This window comes from Onychomys torridus, chromosome 5 (assembly GCF_903995425.1).
Source record: "Onychomys torridus chromosome 5, mOncTor1.1, whole genome shotgun sequence".
In the NCBI taxonomy this organism is placed as follows: domain Eukaryota; kingdom Metazoa; phylum Chordata; class Mammalia; order Rodentia; family Cricetidae; genus Onychomys; species Onychomys torridus.
In genome coordinates this window covers 44,959,048-44,976,580 of record NC_050447.1, presented here as the reverse complement: position 1 = coordinate 44,976,580, position 17,533 = coordinate 44,959,048, and the positions used below count along the sequence as shown (strand labels likewise).

At 43.5% G+C, this 17,533-nt stretch overlaps 1 protein-coding gene across 1 annotated transcript in view; it reads left to right on the top strand.

Annotated features, from left to right (window-relative positions):
- The window catches only part of Cmc2 (C-X9-C motif containing 2), a 28,570-nt gene extending 12,061 nt beyond the window's left edge, over positions 1-16,509 (top strand). The window contains exons 3-4 of the mRNA XM_036187933.1: positions 10,890-10,961; positions 16,155-16,509. Coding sequence (XP_036043826.1) covers positions 10,890-10,961; positions 16,155-16,241 — 159 coding nt within the window. The 3' untranslated portion in view covers positions 16,242-16,509. The remainder of the gene's footprint in view (positions 1-10,889; positions 10,962-16,154) is intronic.
- Positions 16,510-17,533: the final 1,024 nt, after the last annotated feature.

Below are 17,533 nucleotides of genomic sequence, written 5' to 3'. Positions count from 1 at the left end.
AAGGATGCTGGGACAGTTAGTACACCTCCAGTTCCTGATCACATGGCATCATTCTAAGGTTGTCTGCTCCTTGATAGTCACCTTTATGTAAGTATGTGGTAACTAGCTCCAGTTTTTGATTGACCAGGTATGATGGGTTTACTTAAGTCTTGGTAGAATGGGAAGTAGAAAATGAGCCCATATGGGGGACTACATTAAATCAAGTTGACATTTTTTTATAGATATTGAATATTTGGTTCATATTTATGGTTTTAGGAAGCATTAGTGTTTTTCTTTAACTTTGTGCTTTTACTTATCTTATGATACTGTAAACTGTAGGTAAATCACATTTAGTAATAGTGACTGCCACTCAGATGAACAAGATGAGATGAACAAAGAATGATATGCTAGTGATGCCTGTGGCCTTTGCAGACAGATGTTTTATTGGGTCCAAGAATGTTATTGATGACAACATCCTTGGGCAGACAGTTCCCAGTATACATGTGGATCAAGAATTAGGTGCTCTTAAGCTGGGCGGTGGTGGCCCACGCCTTTAATCCCAGCACCTGGGAGACAGAGGCAGGTGGATCTCTGTGAGTTCGAGGCCAGCCTGGTCTACAGAGTGAGTTCCAGGACAGCCAGGGCTACACAGAGAAACCCTGTCTGGGGTGGGGGGTGGGGAAGACTTAGGAGCTCCTGCACATACTCTATCTGGCTGGAAAATGAGCCAGGTGAAATAAGTGAACTACAACTTTAGGGTTTTTAAAGTAAAACTGTAAAGTGTTATTAAAAAGAGCTGGTGGTGCTGATTTAGCAGAGGACATTTCAGTGCTGTATGTGGTAAGTTGCAGGCAAGGACAGAAAAGGAGTGAGGCTTCATGGTGACAGTTCGGTCTTGTCATCGAGGGTCCTTAGGTTGTAACGCTAGACACGGGATGCCATCTTTTCATATGTGCTCACTGCGTAATGAATTAGGGGTTTCAGCCCTTGCTTTTAACTATCCTTTGTTGGGTTGGTGAGGTGGCTCCGTCACAGCACTTGCTGCCAAGCATTTGACCCCAGAACCCGTGTGGTAGGAGGGGAGAGCCACCCCCCAAAAGCTGTGCTTTGCCAGCCATGCATGAATGTGCACATGCCATTTTTAGAAGTCATTCTGTGTCACCTGTTATTTTGTATATTAACATTTGGTCCCAGACTCTTACAAATTTGAATGATTTTAAGCATTTGGTTCTGCTTTTTCTTTCTAAAAGATTTCATACAGTAAAGGTAACATCTCAAATTCTAAAACCAAAGATAAACTTCAAGAATTAACATCTTCAATACATATGTAAATAATAAAATTTATAATTTTAAGTGTACAGTTTATTGAGTTTGACCAACATCCTTGCCACTGTGTTGCAGTCGATACAAAATGTCCCCTCAGATCAGTGCCCCACAGAGTTTTCAGTGTTCTTCACACTGGCCCTGGGAACTACTCACCACTCCCTTTTTTGTTGATGCAGATGGGCTTTGCTGCAGTGGCATTGGTTGTAAATGTACCCTCTGCATCCTCTTGCCCATTGAGCCTCTGTTGTGAGGCTGTTATCTGCTATTTGTTGTGCCCTTGGCTTGCAGGCTCTTATTTCTGAGGGTGGTGCATTGCCTCCCTTACCTCCATACTCGTAGACGTGGTCCATTGTCTGAGTGTTCTACACCTTACCTCCATACTCGTAGACATTTGGCCTGTTTGGAGTTGTGTTGTTTTGAATAAAGCTGCTATGAACATTTGTTTGCAAGCAGTTGTGTGGACATCCTTTTTTTTTTTTTTTTTTTTTGAGCTAAGGCCTGAACCCAGGGCCTTGTGCTTGCTAGGCAAGCACTCTACCACTGAGCTAAATCCCCAACCCCGACATCTTTTAATTTATCTTGGATGCATAGAAATGGAGTGACCAGTTTGTGTGGTATCTATAAGAAATTGCCAGACTCTTCCATTGTGTGCTATTTAATGTTCTCACCAACACTTGTTACAAGTGTTTTAATTTCAGCCTGTTTATGAGGTTGTAGTAATGTCTCCTTTTGATTTTAAGAGTGTATTTCTCTGATGGCTAATAATTTTAAGATTTTTTTTTTTCATGTTCATTTTGGCTTATACAATATTTCCCTTATATTTAAAATTTTGAGTTATCTAAAGTTTTTTTAATGATTTGGCATATAAATCTGGTAAGTATGTTATTTTCTTCCATTCTGTGGTATTGCCAATCTTTTGTTTAGGATAGGGTCTTACCATGTAGCCCTGGCTGGCCTTGGACTCATAGGGATTCACCTACCTCTTCCTCCCTAATGCTGGGATTAAACTTGTGTACCAACACACATGTCTTTTCATTTTCTGAAAGATGTATTTCAAAGAGAAACTTAGAGATTTGGTAAGGTAATATTTACTTTTTCTTTGGTTTGTCTTTTTTTGTTTTAAGCTGTCCTAAGTATCTTTTTGCATTCCCTGTGGTCATAAAGATTTTCTTGTTTTTTAACTAGAGTCATAATGAGTCTTCTTTCATATCCATCTCTGGTGGATGAAGTTTAGTTTCATGTTTGGTATGAGGTTCATTGTTTTTCTGATAGATACCGAGTCTTAACACCATTGGAGAGACTGTCATACCCCCCATTTATCTTCAAAAATCACCTGACTGTACTTAATTTATTTGTTTATTATGTATATAAATGTTCTGTCTGCATGTGTCCCTGCAGGCCAGAAGAGGGTTCCAGATCTCATTACAGATGGTTGTGAGCCACCATGTGGTTGCTGGGAATTGAACTCAGGACCTCTGGAAGAACAGCCAGTGCTCTTAACCACCGAGACGTCTCTTCAGCCCCACTGACTGTACACTTAAATAAGAGTGTTTCTGGGTTTGCAGTCTGCCTACTCATTCTTACATCTGGTCTCTTTTTATAAAAATTTTTTTCAGATTTTTGAAGGGCTGAAGATATAACTCAGTTGCCAGAGTGCTCTGAGTTCAGTACCCAGTACTGCATAAACAGCAGTATTGGTACATGTCTGTAATCGCAGCGTTTATTAGAGCAGTGGTTCTCAACCTTCCTAGTGCTGCGACCTTTAACACAATTCCTCATGTTGGGGTGACCCCCCCTTACTATAAAATTATTTTAGTTGCTACTTCATAATTGTAATTTTGCTACTGTTATGTATTGTTAATGTAAATATCTGATCTACAACCCCTGTGGGATCATGACTCACAGATTGAGAACCACTAATTTAGAAGATGTGAAGGCAGGAGGATCAGAAGTTCAAGACCAGCCTGAGCTACATGAGAGACTCTTATCACAATAAATAAACAAAATAACTGTCTTAGTTAGAGCTTTTATTGCTATGAAGAGACACCATGAGCATGGCAACTCTTATAAGGAAAACATTTAATTGTGGAGGCTCACTTACAGTTTTGGAGGTTCAGTCCATTATCATCATGGCCAGGAGCATGGCAGCATTCGGGCAGATGTTGGAGCTGAGAGTCCTACACCCTGCAGGCAACAACAGGAAGTCAACTGACTGTCATACTGAGGGAAGCTGGAGGATCAGAGACCTCAAAGCCCATCCTCAGTGACACACTTCCTCCATCTCCTAATAGTGCCACTCCCTTTGGGGGACACTTTCTTTCAAACCACAACAACCTCCTCAACTTTTAAAAATATTACCTTATGTATGTATGTATGTATGTACAAGTGCCATAGTGTGTGTGTGTGTGTGTGTGTGTGTGTGTGTGTGTGTGTGTGTGTGTGTGTGTATGGGGCAGATGACAACATGAAGGAGTTGCTTCTTTCGTTTCACTTGTTTTGAGGAAGGATTCCTCTCGTTTCTGCCCTTGGGCTGGGTGAATGAGCTTCCTGCCCATTCTGTCTCTGCCTCCCACGTTGCCCTAGCGGTGCTGGGATGACAGATTAGCTTTTTGTGTAGTTTGGGGCATCAAACTCAGGTTGTCAGGTTTATGAGGCCAGTGCTGCGCTCTCTCCCTGGCCTTATGCGTCTGTTTTAACACCAGGGTCCCAGCCTTGAGTGCTGTTTGCCTTGTGCTGTCTCCAGCCCATACTCCAGCTGTGTCCTTTCCTTTTAGAGACAGGGTCTCACTGTGTGTCCCTGGCTGACCTGGAGCTTGACTGTGTCTTTTTAAAAACTTGGTTTTGACTATTCTTGAGCCTTTTTTATTGTTCTTTCTTTTGGTGTTTTGAGACAGGGTTTGTCCGTGTAAACAGTCCAGGCTGTCCTGGAACTCACTCTGTAGACCATGCTGGCCTCAAACTCACAGAGATCCGCCTGCCTCCAGAGTGTTGAGATTAAAGGCATGTGCTACCACTTCCTGGCTTAAAACTTTTTCTTTTCTTTAGAAGTTTTAGAATTAGCCTGTCATTTGAGCTTCTTTCTTTCTTTATTTTTTTACTAAGTGCTTTTCATTTGGTGCTGAACAATTGGGTTTGGGGGTCTTAGCTTTTGTCTTTTTTGGTAGCCAATTCATTTACTGATTGAAATTAACCTGGCATGTTGTTGCAGGTTTTTAGGGCGTGTCTGAAGTAGCTTGATTAAGCATGATCCTAGGGTTCTTCTCTACTGCTTGAGGGTTCAGTGAGGTCTCCGGGTGGCTCTTGGCTCCATAGCTGCTTTCAGCCTTTGGTTCTCTTTGTAGTTCTTTGTACTGACTGCAGCTCTGGTGTGTCAGCTGATAGGTGTGGCAGTCCCGTGTGGCATCCCTCGATGACAAAGCCAACCATCCGACGGGAAGCCAGGCAAACACGGGGCTCACAGATGCCGCAGACCTGCGCCATCTCAAAACGGTTTTCTCCTGGGTTCTGGCTAGGCTTCTGGTTGTTGGAAGACCTGTTCTCTCCCATTTACTCTCAGAATTGGAGGGTTTCAAAGGGATTTTTTAATAGATGACATTGGAACAATTACATAGTCAATTGGAAACAGTTTTCTTTATTCCAGACCTATGAATCTAGCCTAGTGGATCAGGTGTTTAAATCTCAGAATTAAAACACCAGTGTGTAGCCTGAGTGTGTGGGAAGACTGCCTTGCCAGGTCATCAGTATAGAGTCTGTCTATGAAGTTGTTTCTAGCCGGACGTGGTGACACACACCTTTAATTCCAGCACTCAGGAGGCAGAGGTGGACCTCTGTGAGTTCGAGCCAGCCAGGGTTCTATTACACAGAGATACCCTGTTTCTAAAAACCAAACCAAAAACAAATAAAGTTGTTCTTTTCTCCTTTCCTTGGTTCTTTGAAAGGAAGTCACTGTGCACATTCAAAGACTAGTGACTTCAGTTCTCCCTCCTCGATGGTGCAGAATCTATGTAGTTATGTGTTTTTGAAAATCAGTGTTGTGGACTTGTTCTACTTGTTTACTTTTGTCAGTGTGGACTCATGCATGCAGGGGTTATAATCGAGTACAGTTTTATTGCCCAGGCTGTTTCAGCTTTGGGCACTAGGTGACTTTCAATGTGCTGTGTACAGTTAAAATACAGAGAAGCTAGTGGTAGCTCAGGCCCTTACTCAGATAGCATATGATATGCTCAAGAGGCAGAGGCAGGAAGATCAGGAGTTCAGGGCCAACCTCGGTTACACCTTTAGTTGGAAATGGTGACACATACCTTTAATCCTTGTACTCAGAAATATGCCATAAGTAAAACCAGATAATTATAACTTTATTCCAGATGAGTCACACCAGAGGAGAGGATGACTGAGGTCAAAGATTTTGAACATAGGCTAAGGATGGGGGTGTTGTTGGTAAAGTATGGCTCTGGCAGTGGCCAGCAGTTCGAGAAGTGCCTTCCATGTGTTCTGTGTACCCCAGAGTTGAGCAGCAAGAGGCTGCTCTCAGAATCGCACCACCCTCAAGCAGCATCCCTGGAGCCTGACAGTCTCTTGTGCTCACAGTAGACCAAGCCCCTGGCTTTGCATCTGATGTAAGCGGAGCATGCCATATGCGCACTTTTATAGAAGTTTTGCTAAAGTTGCAACTTTTTGCTAAAGCTCCTGCCTTTTCCTGCACTCTCCAAAGATGCTGGGTATGTACCACACACTGCCTCAGTAGTTTAATTGATAGGAAGGTAGACCAAGTTGTCTAGCTTCTGGTCCCAATATGTGTAGCTGTTTTTATCTTTCTGTTAGGAGGCTATCACTCAGGATGTCCCTTTCCATGCAGGGATTGTGCAGTGCTCTGTAGTTCTCTTGAAGTACAGGGCCCCTTCATCTCCACAGAGCCTGCCTGGCTGTGCTTTCATCATTCCCCCATGTTTTATGGTTTTTCTGTGGTCTTTGCAGCCACATGTCATTTCCATAGCTGTCAGTATCTACAGGCTGCCTCTGATGTACTGGCCTGTGTTGCCTACATTTGTCAGCAAGACTCAAATCATCTACACTTAAAATACAGAATGTAAAGCAGCTGCTTTCCTCAAAGCCACTTGGAAGTCCTTAATGCTATTTTTTTCTGATTTATAAAGGCAATATTTAAGTAATACATGTCTTTGTAGACAGTATGAAAAACCCAAGAAAGCATCAAGGAAACAGAAGCTACCATTCCTTTGCCACCCAGAAATAAAGTCACCAAGAGTAGGCTTTACTGGGTATTTTCTTATCTCTGTGTTCCCCTCCTTTTGTGGGGAGTCTTCCTATTAACATTTTAAAAGACTCCCATCTTTCCCCTGCTGAGGACACAAACACATAAAACCTTGCAGTAATCCCAGGCTTCGGAGCAGACTGGAAGGAGGGTCTGCTTTCTCCTCTTTCGGTTGGTTGTCTGTTCCTTGGGAGGATGCTGAACCAGCCGAGGTCACTGGCCAGTGTATGGTATCTTCAGCCACCTCACCTCTCCAGGGCAGCATTTGATCCCGTCTGCAACCTCATCTCTCCCCTGGTTTTTCTCAGTCTTCACTACACTTGGTCTCCTTGGCAGCCTTACCTCCACCTTAAGTCTTGTTTCTCAGCTATACCTTCTGAGAAATTCTTCTGTGATTTTGGCAACTGAAATCTCCAGCTCAAACACTTCCCCCCTGAATTCTGTTTATCTCTACTCTACGTTAACTCCATGGATTAGCTTTTCCATAAACAAACTCAGCTTGTCCAGACAGACTCAGCTCTTTTTAAACTGTCCCCCCTTTCTTTCTTAATGACATCTACTTGTTAAAGCCAGAAACCAATGTTGTCTGTAATTCCATCTGCCCCAATTCTCCCCAGCCTCTGGGGACATCTGTTGTCACTCTTGTGGAAGATTGAGATTGAGCAGAGCAGATAAGTACTTGAATTATTGGGAAAGTTTTAAAGTATTCAAATTTATTATTATTATTATTGTTGTTGTTGTTTTTTTGAGACAGAGTTTCTCTGTATAACATCCCTGGCTGTCCCAGAACTCTCTTTGTAGACCAGGCTGGCCTCAAACTCGGGGATCAGCCTGCCTCTGCCTTCCGAGTGCTGGGATTAAAGGCGTGCGCCACCACCGCCCGGCTTCAAGTATTTAAATTTATATCAAAATTGTGTGTCTGTTGTAGTGAGTTCTTGGACAGTTCCATACATGTATACAGTGCTTTCTCTTTATCCTCACCCCTCATCTTCTCATCTCTTCCATACCGCCATCATCCCTCCTCCCCCATGTTCATGCTTTTTGTTTTGTTTTATTACCACTGATTTAGACCAGGGTACCCATGTGCATTTCCTGATGACAAATTCTTGGGACCCTCAGGGTGTCCCTGAACTATATAGCACTGTTGTATGGACATGGCTTCATTTTGTCTTCACTCTGCACTGAGAGCAGGGTTGGGGTTCACTCCATTCACGGCCAACACCCCAGTGCTTGCTCCACTGTTCTCTCTATAGGAGGTGTGCAGGTACCAACTCACCAGGTGCTGCTTTGGGCAGGCTTTAGAATACACACCCAGCACTAGCAGTTACTTTGTCCCAATTCCCTTGGGGTATTTGGGCTTGACAGTCCCACAAACTTGACAGTGTAATTCTCATCTGGCCTCAGCTAACGTGGAGGCGGAAGGACAAACATTAGCTTTTATCTTAGATTTGAAAAATAAGGTGTCTGTATACAGGGCAGCCGGGGAGATGCTCAGCTGGTAAATGCAAACTTCAAGTGTGAGGCCCGAGTTCTGAGGCAAGCACATGTGGGAAAGCTGGGCACAGTGGTGTGGGAGGGAGGCTCAGACAAGAGGGTCCCTGGGGCTTGCTAGCCAGCCGGTGTGGCCCAATTGGAAAACTCCAGGTTCAGGAGAGACCCTGACTCAAAAAACAAGGTGGAAAGAAATGGAAGAAAACACCAGCATCAGCCTCTGGCCTCCATACATGGTCACACATGCATTGGGGTGGGGAGATGTGTGTATATATGTATGTATATGTGTCATCTTTTATTTTTTTATTAGAAAGGGTGAAAACGTATTTCCCCTGTTAATTTGCTGTCACAGAAGTCATTTAGGGAAAACACAGGAAGTGCTTGTTCTGAAAAGGCCGTTAGGTAACAAAGAGGAAATCCTGGACTATTTTAAGTGTTTATTGGAACAACTCTGATCATTTATTCAGTGTCGACCTGAGAAGTGCTTCTGTAGTGGTGGTGAAGGAGAGAAATAGCACAAGGCGTCGCTCACTAATTATGTGTTGTCTGGTTCCCATGAAAGCCGTAATTAGGAAGAGAAGAAAAACCGTGCTTATTACAGGCACAAGTTCAGCGTTTGCAGCAGATCATTATTGCAGCTCTCTGTGCTGCCCGCTCTGCCTCAAATACTGTGACACGCAGACTCCCCTGACCTTACTAGGCATCAGCCATGCAGCACTCATAGTTTTGACAACAGAGTTTGAAACCTAGGTTAGGTTTTTGTTTTGCTCTTCCAACAAAGCAGACTTTAAACTTTAGATAGATTTTTAATTTATTTTTTGAGGTTTATTTATTTTATTTTATGTGTACGGGTGTTTTGCCTGTATGTCCATCTGTGCACCATATGCATGCAGTGCCCAGGGAGGCCAGAAGAGGGTGTCAGATCCATTGGAGCTGGAGTTATGACCCCTTGTTAGCTTTAGAATAGACCAGGGTCCTCTGTAAGACCAGGGACTGAGCCATCTCTCCAGCCCCAAACACAGGCTTTTCTTTTCTTTTCTTTTCTTTCTTTTTTTTTTTTCTTTTTGGTTTTTCAAGACAAGGTTTCTCTGTGTAGCTTTGCGCTTTTCCTGGATCTCGCTCTGTAGACCAGGCTGGCCTCAAACTCACAAAATCTGCCTGCCTCTGCCTCCCAAGTGCTGGGATTACAGGTGTGCGCCACCACCGCCCGGCTATGGCTTTCCTTAGTGGCTTATTTATGTGGCCTGTACAGGTCATCTAATGATACAGTATAGTATATATCTGATATATTTTGATGACATTTGGGATAGAGGCACATGAGAAAGTGGTTTTGGCAGCAAGCATTTTATTAAATGACTTTTTAAAAAGATATTTTAAATCTCTCTCTCTCACACACACACACACACACACACACACACACACACGCACGCACGATGCGTGCATTCATGATTGCAGGTGCCTATAGAGGCCGGAAGAGAGCGTAGGATCCCCATGAAACTGGAATTATACCCAGTGTGGGTTCTGGGAATTGGATTTGAGTCCTCTACAGGAGCAGCAAGCACTCTTAACCAGAGTTATCTCTTCAGCCCCTTCAATAACTTTTATGGATCAGCGTTTGCTAGTGAAATAAGTCTTTGCTGGTGTCACTGAAGCCACACTGCAGCCATATCCATCTCGTAGGGTGGGGTGGTACATGCTACTTAAGGAAATGGTTTAGGTAATTAAACTTTTTAACTTTCTAATTATGTGTATGTGTTTTTCTATAAGAGCATGTGGATGCGGGTATCTTTGGCAGCCAGAGTCATTGGATTCCTCTGGAGATGGAGTTACAGGTTGTTGCGAACTTCCCATTGTGGGTGCTGGGAACTGAACTTGGGTCCTGGAAGAGTAGCAAGTGCTCTTAACTGCTGAGCCATCTCTCCTGCCTTGTGATTAAACTTTTCCACTCTTATGCTATGTAAGATTTTGATGGGTTAGGTGCTATGGATGGTTCATTGGTAAATAAAACACTGATTGGTCAGTAGCCAGGCAGGAAGTATAGGTGGGACTAAGAGAGAGGAGAAAGGGGAGAAGAGGAAGGCAGGACGGGACACTGTGAGCGGCTACCATGACAAGGAAGATGTAAGGTACCGGTAACCCATGAGCCACGTGGCAAAGTATAGATTAATAGAAATGGGCTGAATATAAGAGTAAGAGCTAGACAATGGTAGACCTGAGCCAATGGCCAAGCAGTTTAAATAAAATAAGTGTCTGTGTGTTTATTTTATAAGTGGGCTGCCGGACTAACAGGGCTTGGCGGGGGCTGGAGAGAAGGTCTCCAACTACAGTTAGGAGGCCCTTTTGTTTTTTAAACTGAGAAGTGTGTGTGTGTGTGTGTGTGTGTGTGTGTTTTCACATGAGTGTGGAGGCCAGTGTCTGATGTCTTTATCACTTCACCCTGTTTTTGGGACAAGGTCTCTCACTGAAACTGGAGCTCATGGATTCCGTTAGTTGGCTGGCCAGTTAGCCCCGGGATCTTCCTGTCCCCCCTCTTCCCGGGCTGCCCGACTTTTATGTGGGTGCTGGGGCTGTAACTCATGTCCTTGTACTTATAAGCATTCTACCCCCAAGCCATCTCATGATTCACATTTGTTTGTTTCTGTCCTGCAAACATGCAGTCCTGCCAAGGGGTAGGCCTCCCTAGGTATTTTGTTTAGCTCTTAGTTGCTTACTAACAGATCCGCACAGTAGACCCCATTTCCATAGCAGCATCTGTTTGCATGCTGTGTTTCAGAGATGTCAGCATATTATGAGATGAAATATTTTGCCCCTTTCTCCCCTTTAGCACAACATTCTGAAATTTTTTGGTCATTGCAACGATCTTGATCGGGAAATGAGAAAGTGCTTGAAGAATGAGGTAAGAACCATGTCCAGAGTTAAACAGCATAACATTTTTTTTAATATTATGTTGTTGCCATTGTTAAATTTCCCATAATTTTAGTCTAACAGAAAATCAACTTTATTTGTATGGCATTCTCTTTTAAACTTAGAGGACTGAACCCTGCTTTGGGAACAACTTTAGAACATCTTAGTTAGGGTTTCTATTGCTGTAAAGTGACACCATGACCACGGCAACTGAGGACTGAACCCAGGGCCTTGTGCTTGCCAGGCAAGCACTCTACCACTGAGCCAAATCCCCAACCCCAATGGCAACTCTTATAAAGGAAAACATTTAATTGAGGTGGCAGCTTACAGTTTCAGAGGTTTAGTCTGTTATCATCATGGTAGGGAGCATGCAGGCAGACATGGTGCTGGAGAGGTAGCTGAAAGTTCTTACATTTTGGCTCAGACAACAGGAAGTGGTCTGACTCACTGGGCATGGCTTGAGCATATATGAGACCTCAAAGCTGGCCTCCACAGTGACACACTTCCTCCAACAATACCACACCTATTCCAACAAGGCCACACCTTCCATTAGTGCCACTCCCTTTGGGGGCCATTTCATTCAAATCACCACACCCCCTTTCTTCCACGCACACAAGTAGAGAAGGCATTCATCATACTTTCATTGAAAAATTCAAGGTGGATGAACTCAAGAAATCAAGCTACTGACAGCAAGGAGATACTTAGGCAGCAGTGATTAGTTGGTTTGTAGGTAAGCAAGAGTCTTTGGGCCTCAGTTTCCTTAAGTAAAGTGAGGAGGCTAAACTTAGGCTTTTTCCATCTTTAATGAGAATCTTGGATTCTTTGTGCTGCGAACAAGCCATAGGGATCTTGTGTGATCATCTCCTGACACTGGTATAGGCTATGATAAGGACCTAGGTGTGGGCCAAGTATCAGTTCATTGTCTTTTTTCCAGGAACTGTTAACCAAGCAGCTCCATTTTAAACTTTTGAAAATAAGTTAATTCCATATCTGTTTTACACATCAGTTACTTTACAACCAGAACCTTTTAAAATAAATAATGATATATGTATGAACTAAAAAAATCCATGTTGCAGTGTGTGTGTGTGTTTGAGCTGCTCCCCCTCATTAGTTTCAGATCGAAAGGTTTAAACACAATATTTGAAGCTGTATTGCATTATATGAATTTTCTAGTCTGGGAAAGTTTTTATCATTGTCGCATCATCTTATTGTTTGAAGAACTCTTTATATAGGAGTAAATTTTAAAAGGATGCATTTTTTAATAGCCCAGTCTGATTTTTAAGCTCTTATTTCTCCTGCCTCAGCTTCTTGAGTATTGGGGTTAAAGGCATGTGTTGCCACACCCAGCGAATAGATCCAGGGTGATGTTCTTCATGATTACAAATGTGTATGTTAGGATCAAAGATGATTCCCGAAAAATGTTTTTCCTTCACATGCTTGCAGAAAATAAAGCCTGTGCTGTTATTCTGTCCAACACCTGCTCTTTTTCCCCCCACACTTGTATTCAATTGTATAGCTTTTTACCTATGTTTATGCTTATGGTCCCTGTGTAGTTTAGTAATTTTGCCATTGTTTCCACGACTAAAACCTCCTGTGAACTCTTCTTCCAGCTGGTTCTGAATGTTGTTAGTGACTCTTCAATTGGACATCACAGAAACTTCTTGTCTGTTTGTTTTCATAAGATGTCCTGTTTCCTTCTCTCTTAGTCAGGGTTACTATTGCTGAGATGAAACACCGTGAACAAAGCAACTGGGGAGGAAAGGGTTTATTTGGCTTACACTTCCAGGTCACAGTTCATCATCAAAGGAAGTCAGGACAGAAAGTAAAAACAGGGCAGGAACGTGGAAGCAGGAGCTGATGCAGAGGCCATGGAGGGGTGCTGCTTACTGGCTTGTTCCACATGGCTAGCTTAGCCTGCTTTCTTATAGAACTCAGGACCACCAGCCCAGAGATGGTACCACCCACCATGGGCTGGGTCCTCCCTCATCAGTCACTAGTTAAGAAAATATCCTATAGGTTTGCCTACAGCCCCATCTTATAGAGGCATTTTCTCAGTTGAGGTTGCCTCCTCTCTGATGACTAAGCTTGTGTCAAGTTGACTTAAAGCTAGTCAGTACAACTCCCTGTATTTAATGTTGCTTCATTCTATAGCTTATGAATGCTGTTCTGTCCGATCTTTCTTCTCTACTCCAGAGTCTGCTCTGCTCTTCATTTCCTGTGGCTCTGACTGGTGATTGTGGTGCACACCTTTAATCCCAGCACAAAGGCAGGTAGAGCTCTGAGTTTGAGGCCAGCCTGGTCTACAAAGCAAGTTCCAGGAAGCCAGGACTGTTATACAGAGAAACCTTGTCTTGAAAAACCAAGGGGGGGGGGGGAGAAAAGAAAAAGAGTAGCCTCAGAGTTTCTCTTTCATCTCTCCATGTTTGGAACTTTTTGGAAAATATGTGTATGTGTGGGTTTGTGCACATGCATGCAGGTGCCCTCGGAGACTAGAGGATTTGGATCCCCAGAGCTGGAGGTTAAGGCGGTTGTGAGCTGCCTGACTGGGTGCTGGGAACTGAAATTGGGTCCTCTGCACAGGCTCAGACCAGGAAGCCATCTTCAGCCCCAGGGTGCTGGAGTATCTCACGCCCCCTTCAGAGGGTCACCTGTTTCTGCCTCTCGCTGCCTTTTCCTTCACTGGGCCTGTGTTTGCGCCTCCTTTGTCCCTGTTACTTTATTGTTTGGTTAACGATCTTTTTATCTAGTCTTTGGATGACATCTTAAGAGTGACTTTACCTTCACCTTTCCACCTTTTGTTCGGGGCCATCTTGATTTCCTATGTTAGTATAGACTTGACTTCAGTGTGCTCTGTAACTCATTTTAATGGCCTGCTACATGCATCACCTTCTGAACACTTACCTTTAGACTCCCTTCTCTCCTCCGAGCTGCAGACAGTCCAGTGTCAATTTTTTTCCCTACAGCACGTATCTGTCTGCTTTCTAGAATAGTGTTTTATATTGTTTTCTCCCAAATTGTCCTTTTGTTCTCTTTTATTTTTGCCACAGGGTCTCATAGAGCCCACGCTGCCTCCTGACCTACAACTTGGCTGAAGAGCCTCTGTGTCTGCTCTGTCCTCCCTTACCTTGTCCCTGGTATTTTAATTAAGCAATTTATTTATTCATTCATTCATTCATTCATTCATTTATTTATTTATTTATTTATTGGTTTTTCAAGACAGGGTTTCTCTGTGTAGCTTTGCACCTTTCCTGGAACTCACTTTGGAGACCAGGCTGGCCTCGAACTCACAAAGATCCACCTGGCTCTGCCCTCCCCCCCCCCCCCCCCCCCCCCAGTGCTGGGATTAAAGGCATGTGCCACCACCGCCTGGCTAATTAACTTATTTTTAAAGAAAGGACTTTGCTGTGTAGGCCCAGGTTGTCCTGGAACTCTCCATTCTTTGGACTCAGATAGAATTACCAGTGTGATCTGCCATACTCCGCCTGGAGTAGCCGTTTGGTAAAGAAAACAGTTGGAAAGCTGTCCTTCAAGGGCTGAGAACACGGCTCACTGGGTGAGGGTGCTTGCAGCCAACTGGACCACCTCAGTTCTATCACTGGGACGTGCACAGTGGGAGGGAGAATGAACTCCTTACAGTTGTCCTCCGGTCTCCACACTTGAACCAAGATGTGTGTGCATTCACACATAAACAGACACAAAATAAATGTCTTTTTTTTTTTGAATCCGGGTTCCACTATGTAGCTCTGACTGTCTTGGAATTCATTTTGTAGACCAGGCTGGCCTCAAATTCACAGAGATTTACCTGCTTCTGTCTCCCAAGTGCTGGGATTAAAGGTGTGTGCCATTATGTCTAGCAATAAATGTAATTTTTAAAAACTGCCATTCAAAAGAATCTATACAGTTCTTTAATCAGAATCTTTAGTTTGAAATTGTATTGACTAAAGCTTCTTAATGGTTGTGTGGCCTGGTTCTTTATGTTTGTGGTTCCTGCTCCAGACAAGTAGAGGAATTCAAAAGTTGAAAATCTTCGTATTTTTCTTCTTAGGAGTGGGGGAGGAATTCAATCCTTTATTGGATGTTACCAAATCTTCTATTTTTATGTCCTTTCTTTCCATGTCTCTGGTTCCTCAAAGATGTTCCATTGTTGATATATGCTCACGTTTTAATTCGTTTTCTCTCTTTCTTCATCTCCAGGGAAGAATAATTAACTTTAAAAATATGTCCATGTCTCTCTATCGATAGCATACAAGCACGTGTATTAAAGCATTCTGTGTTGAATGCAGGCTAATAAGCATTTGAGAAAATCCAAGTGCTCTTTCATAGTGAGTGGCTGTATGCTCTGTTACCTGTTACCTACAGTGGCTGCTGGCCATATGTCCAGACAGGTACTGCAGTTGCAAACCTCTGAGGTGAAGCTGCGTTTAGAGCAAGCCAGTGGCAAAAGCTGAGGGTTTGTGGAGGATCAAGAGCGGTAACAGTTGATGATGGAGCAGAAATCCTGGAATGTTCACCTGCTGTAATTACCCTGGGAATCAATGGGAGGCTGTGACTGGGTAGAGCTGTTAACTCTTCATAATGTTTAGAGAACCATCAGAAGTAGGCTCCCTCACTCCGTCTGTCAGTCGCTGGCTTGAGTACTGTGTTCAATTCTAGTTCTGAATTTTTAATAAAGAGCATTGCTATTAAAGTGCCCTATAGAATAAGCCACTTTGCAGGCATCAGAAGAAAAAGGCCATGCCCTGTAAGCACTTGGAGAAAATAGTAACATCTGGCCTAGAAAAGAGGAAAAAGGGTCGTCATTGGCCATCAGTTACTTGAAGATTAAAGCAGGCAAGGACGATGGAAGGCTGGAGGGAGCTGACAGGAAAATACTGGTTCACTATGACAACTTCGGAGAAGCAGAACCACCCAGCATCTGAGCAGACTGCTCTCAAGGTAGTGACTCCAGTAATTAGACAGAGGAGCTGCGCGGGACAGGGGTAGAATGCATCTGTTCAAAATGTCCCTTGACTTCTCCGAGATGCAGTGAGCATCCATGATGCTGTTGACCAGTCAGTTTTGAACAAGGGATCACTGCCTCTAATCTCAGGTTCTGTGAATGAAAGAGTCTCGTCAGTATAAACATTCATTATTTAGCTTAACTGATGGTGTGACCTATTGTCTTTTCTCTCCCATTTCCTTCCAGTATACAGAGAAGAGGACCAGGAGCAGGGAGCATGGTGCCGCCATGCGAAAGAGGCTTTCTGACCTTCCAGAGGAAGCTGGAAGATAGGTCCACTGGATGCCTTGACTGGAGGCCTGAAGAGGGCTAGTAGCTGGAAAAATCCTTTCCTTTTGGTCTCTACAACCGTTTGAATGAAAAATGACCCCCGAGGAACTGAACCATGAAGAAACATAAGAAGGTGGATTCTCAGTACTTGCTGAACAAAAGCCTTTATTTAGTGCCATGGGCTGTGACTGCCAAACAGTTTCCTCTGCTTCTGCCCTGGGTCTCCATCCACCTAGTACTGACTCACCTCCCGAAATAAAGTAATCGGACAGCGGTGTCCTCCTTTTCTTTAACCCTCTCGGGGCAAGAGGGAAAATGGCGTCATTGGCTTCCTCTCTTTGAGAATGTGGTACTTGAAGATTAGGTTCTGAAGACAAAAGTTAGCGTGGGAATTCTGGGGAAATTCCAGCAGAGTTAACTATATGAAGTTCCTAATTTTATCTTTCTAAACAGACATTTTCTAAAAGATCGCATATTTCTATTTAGCTCTTCAATTATGGATGGAAAATATTTGAAAAATAATTGGACCCATAGTGGACATGCACACGTTCCTTGGTGCTCTTTAATAACAGCATAACAACTACTTACATAGTCTTCATAAGTAAGCTAGAGCCGCTGTGGCCACAGGAGAAAGTGTGTTGATTCTATGCAAATACTTTGCCCTTTAGGGATTTGAGCATCTGTAGATTTGAATAGTGGAGGGTCTTAGAAACAGTACTATCCAGCCCTTTGGAGAGATGATTTATATGGATAACATTGCATCCAGTTAGGGTCCCATAAGACTCCGCTTTCTCATTTGGTTAAGTGTTCCCATCATGGGTACCAGTTGATTCTGGCTTTAACTTTGGAACCCCAGAGCTCTTCATGTGTCCACTCCTGGCTCCTACCTCATGAATACCACTTCCACTGGTTTCTGAGACCTTCACCAGTTGGAAGCCAGCAGTTTCAGCCACAGCTCTGGCAGGGCTTCTGGGGCGACTCAGGAGCCACAAGACAGACCAAGCTGTAAGGTTCTGGTGGTGTTTGGTGTGTAATGTTTGTATGATACCTGTGTTTAATAAATGATCTTCCTGTTGCAGGAGAAGCTGGACATTGAGTTTGCAGGGTAGACAGCTGATAAAAGGAGTGGGTTCAGAACCAGAGTTCTTGAAGTCCCTCCTACGAAAGCTGATCCGGATATTCAGACGTTTTGCTGGCAGAATCTTACAATGAACCAATAAATTGGCTGTTCATCATAGTCAGTTATAATTACAAAAGCCGCATGATTATTGAGGTGTTAAAGAAAACATACGTGA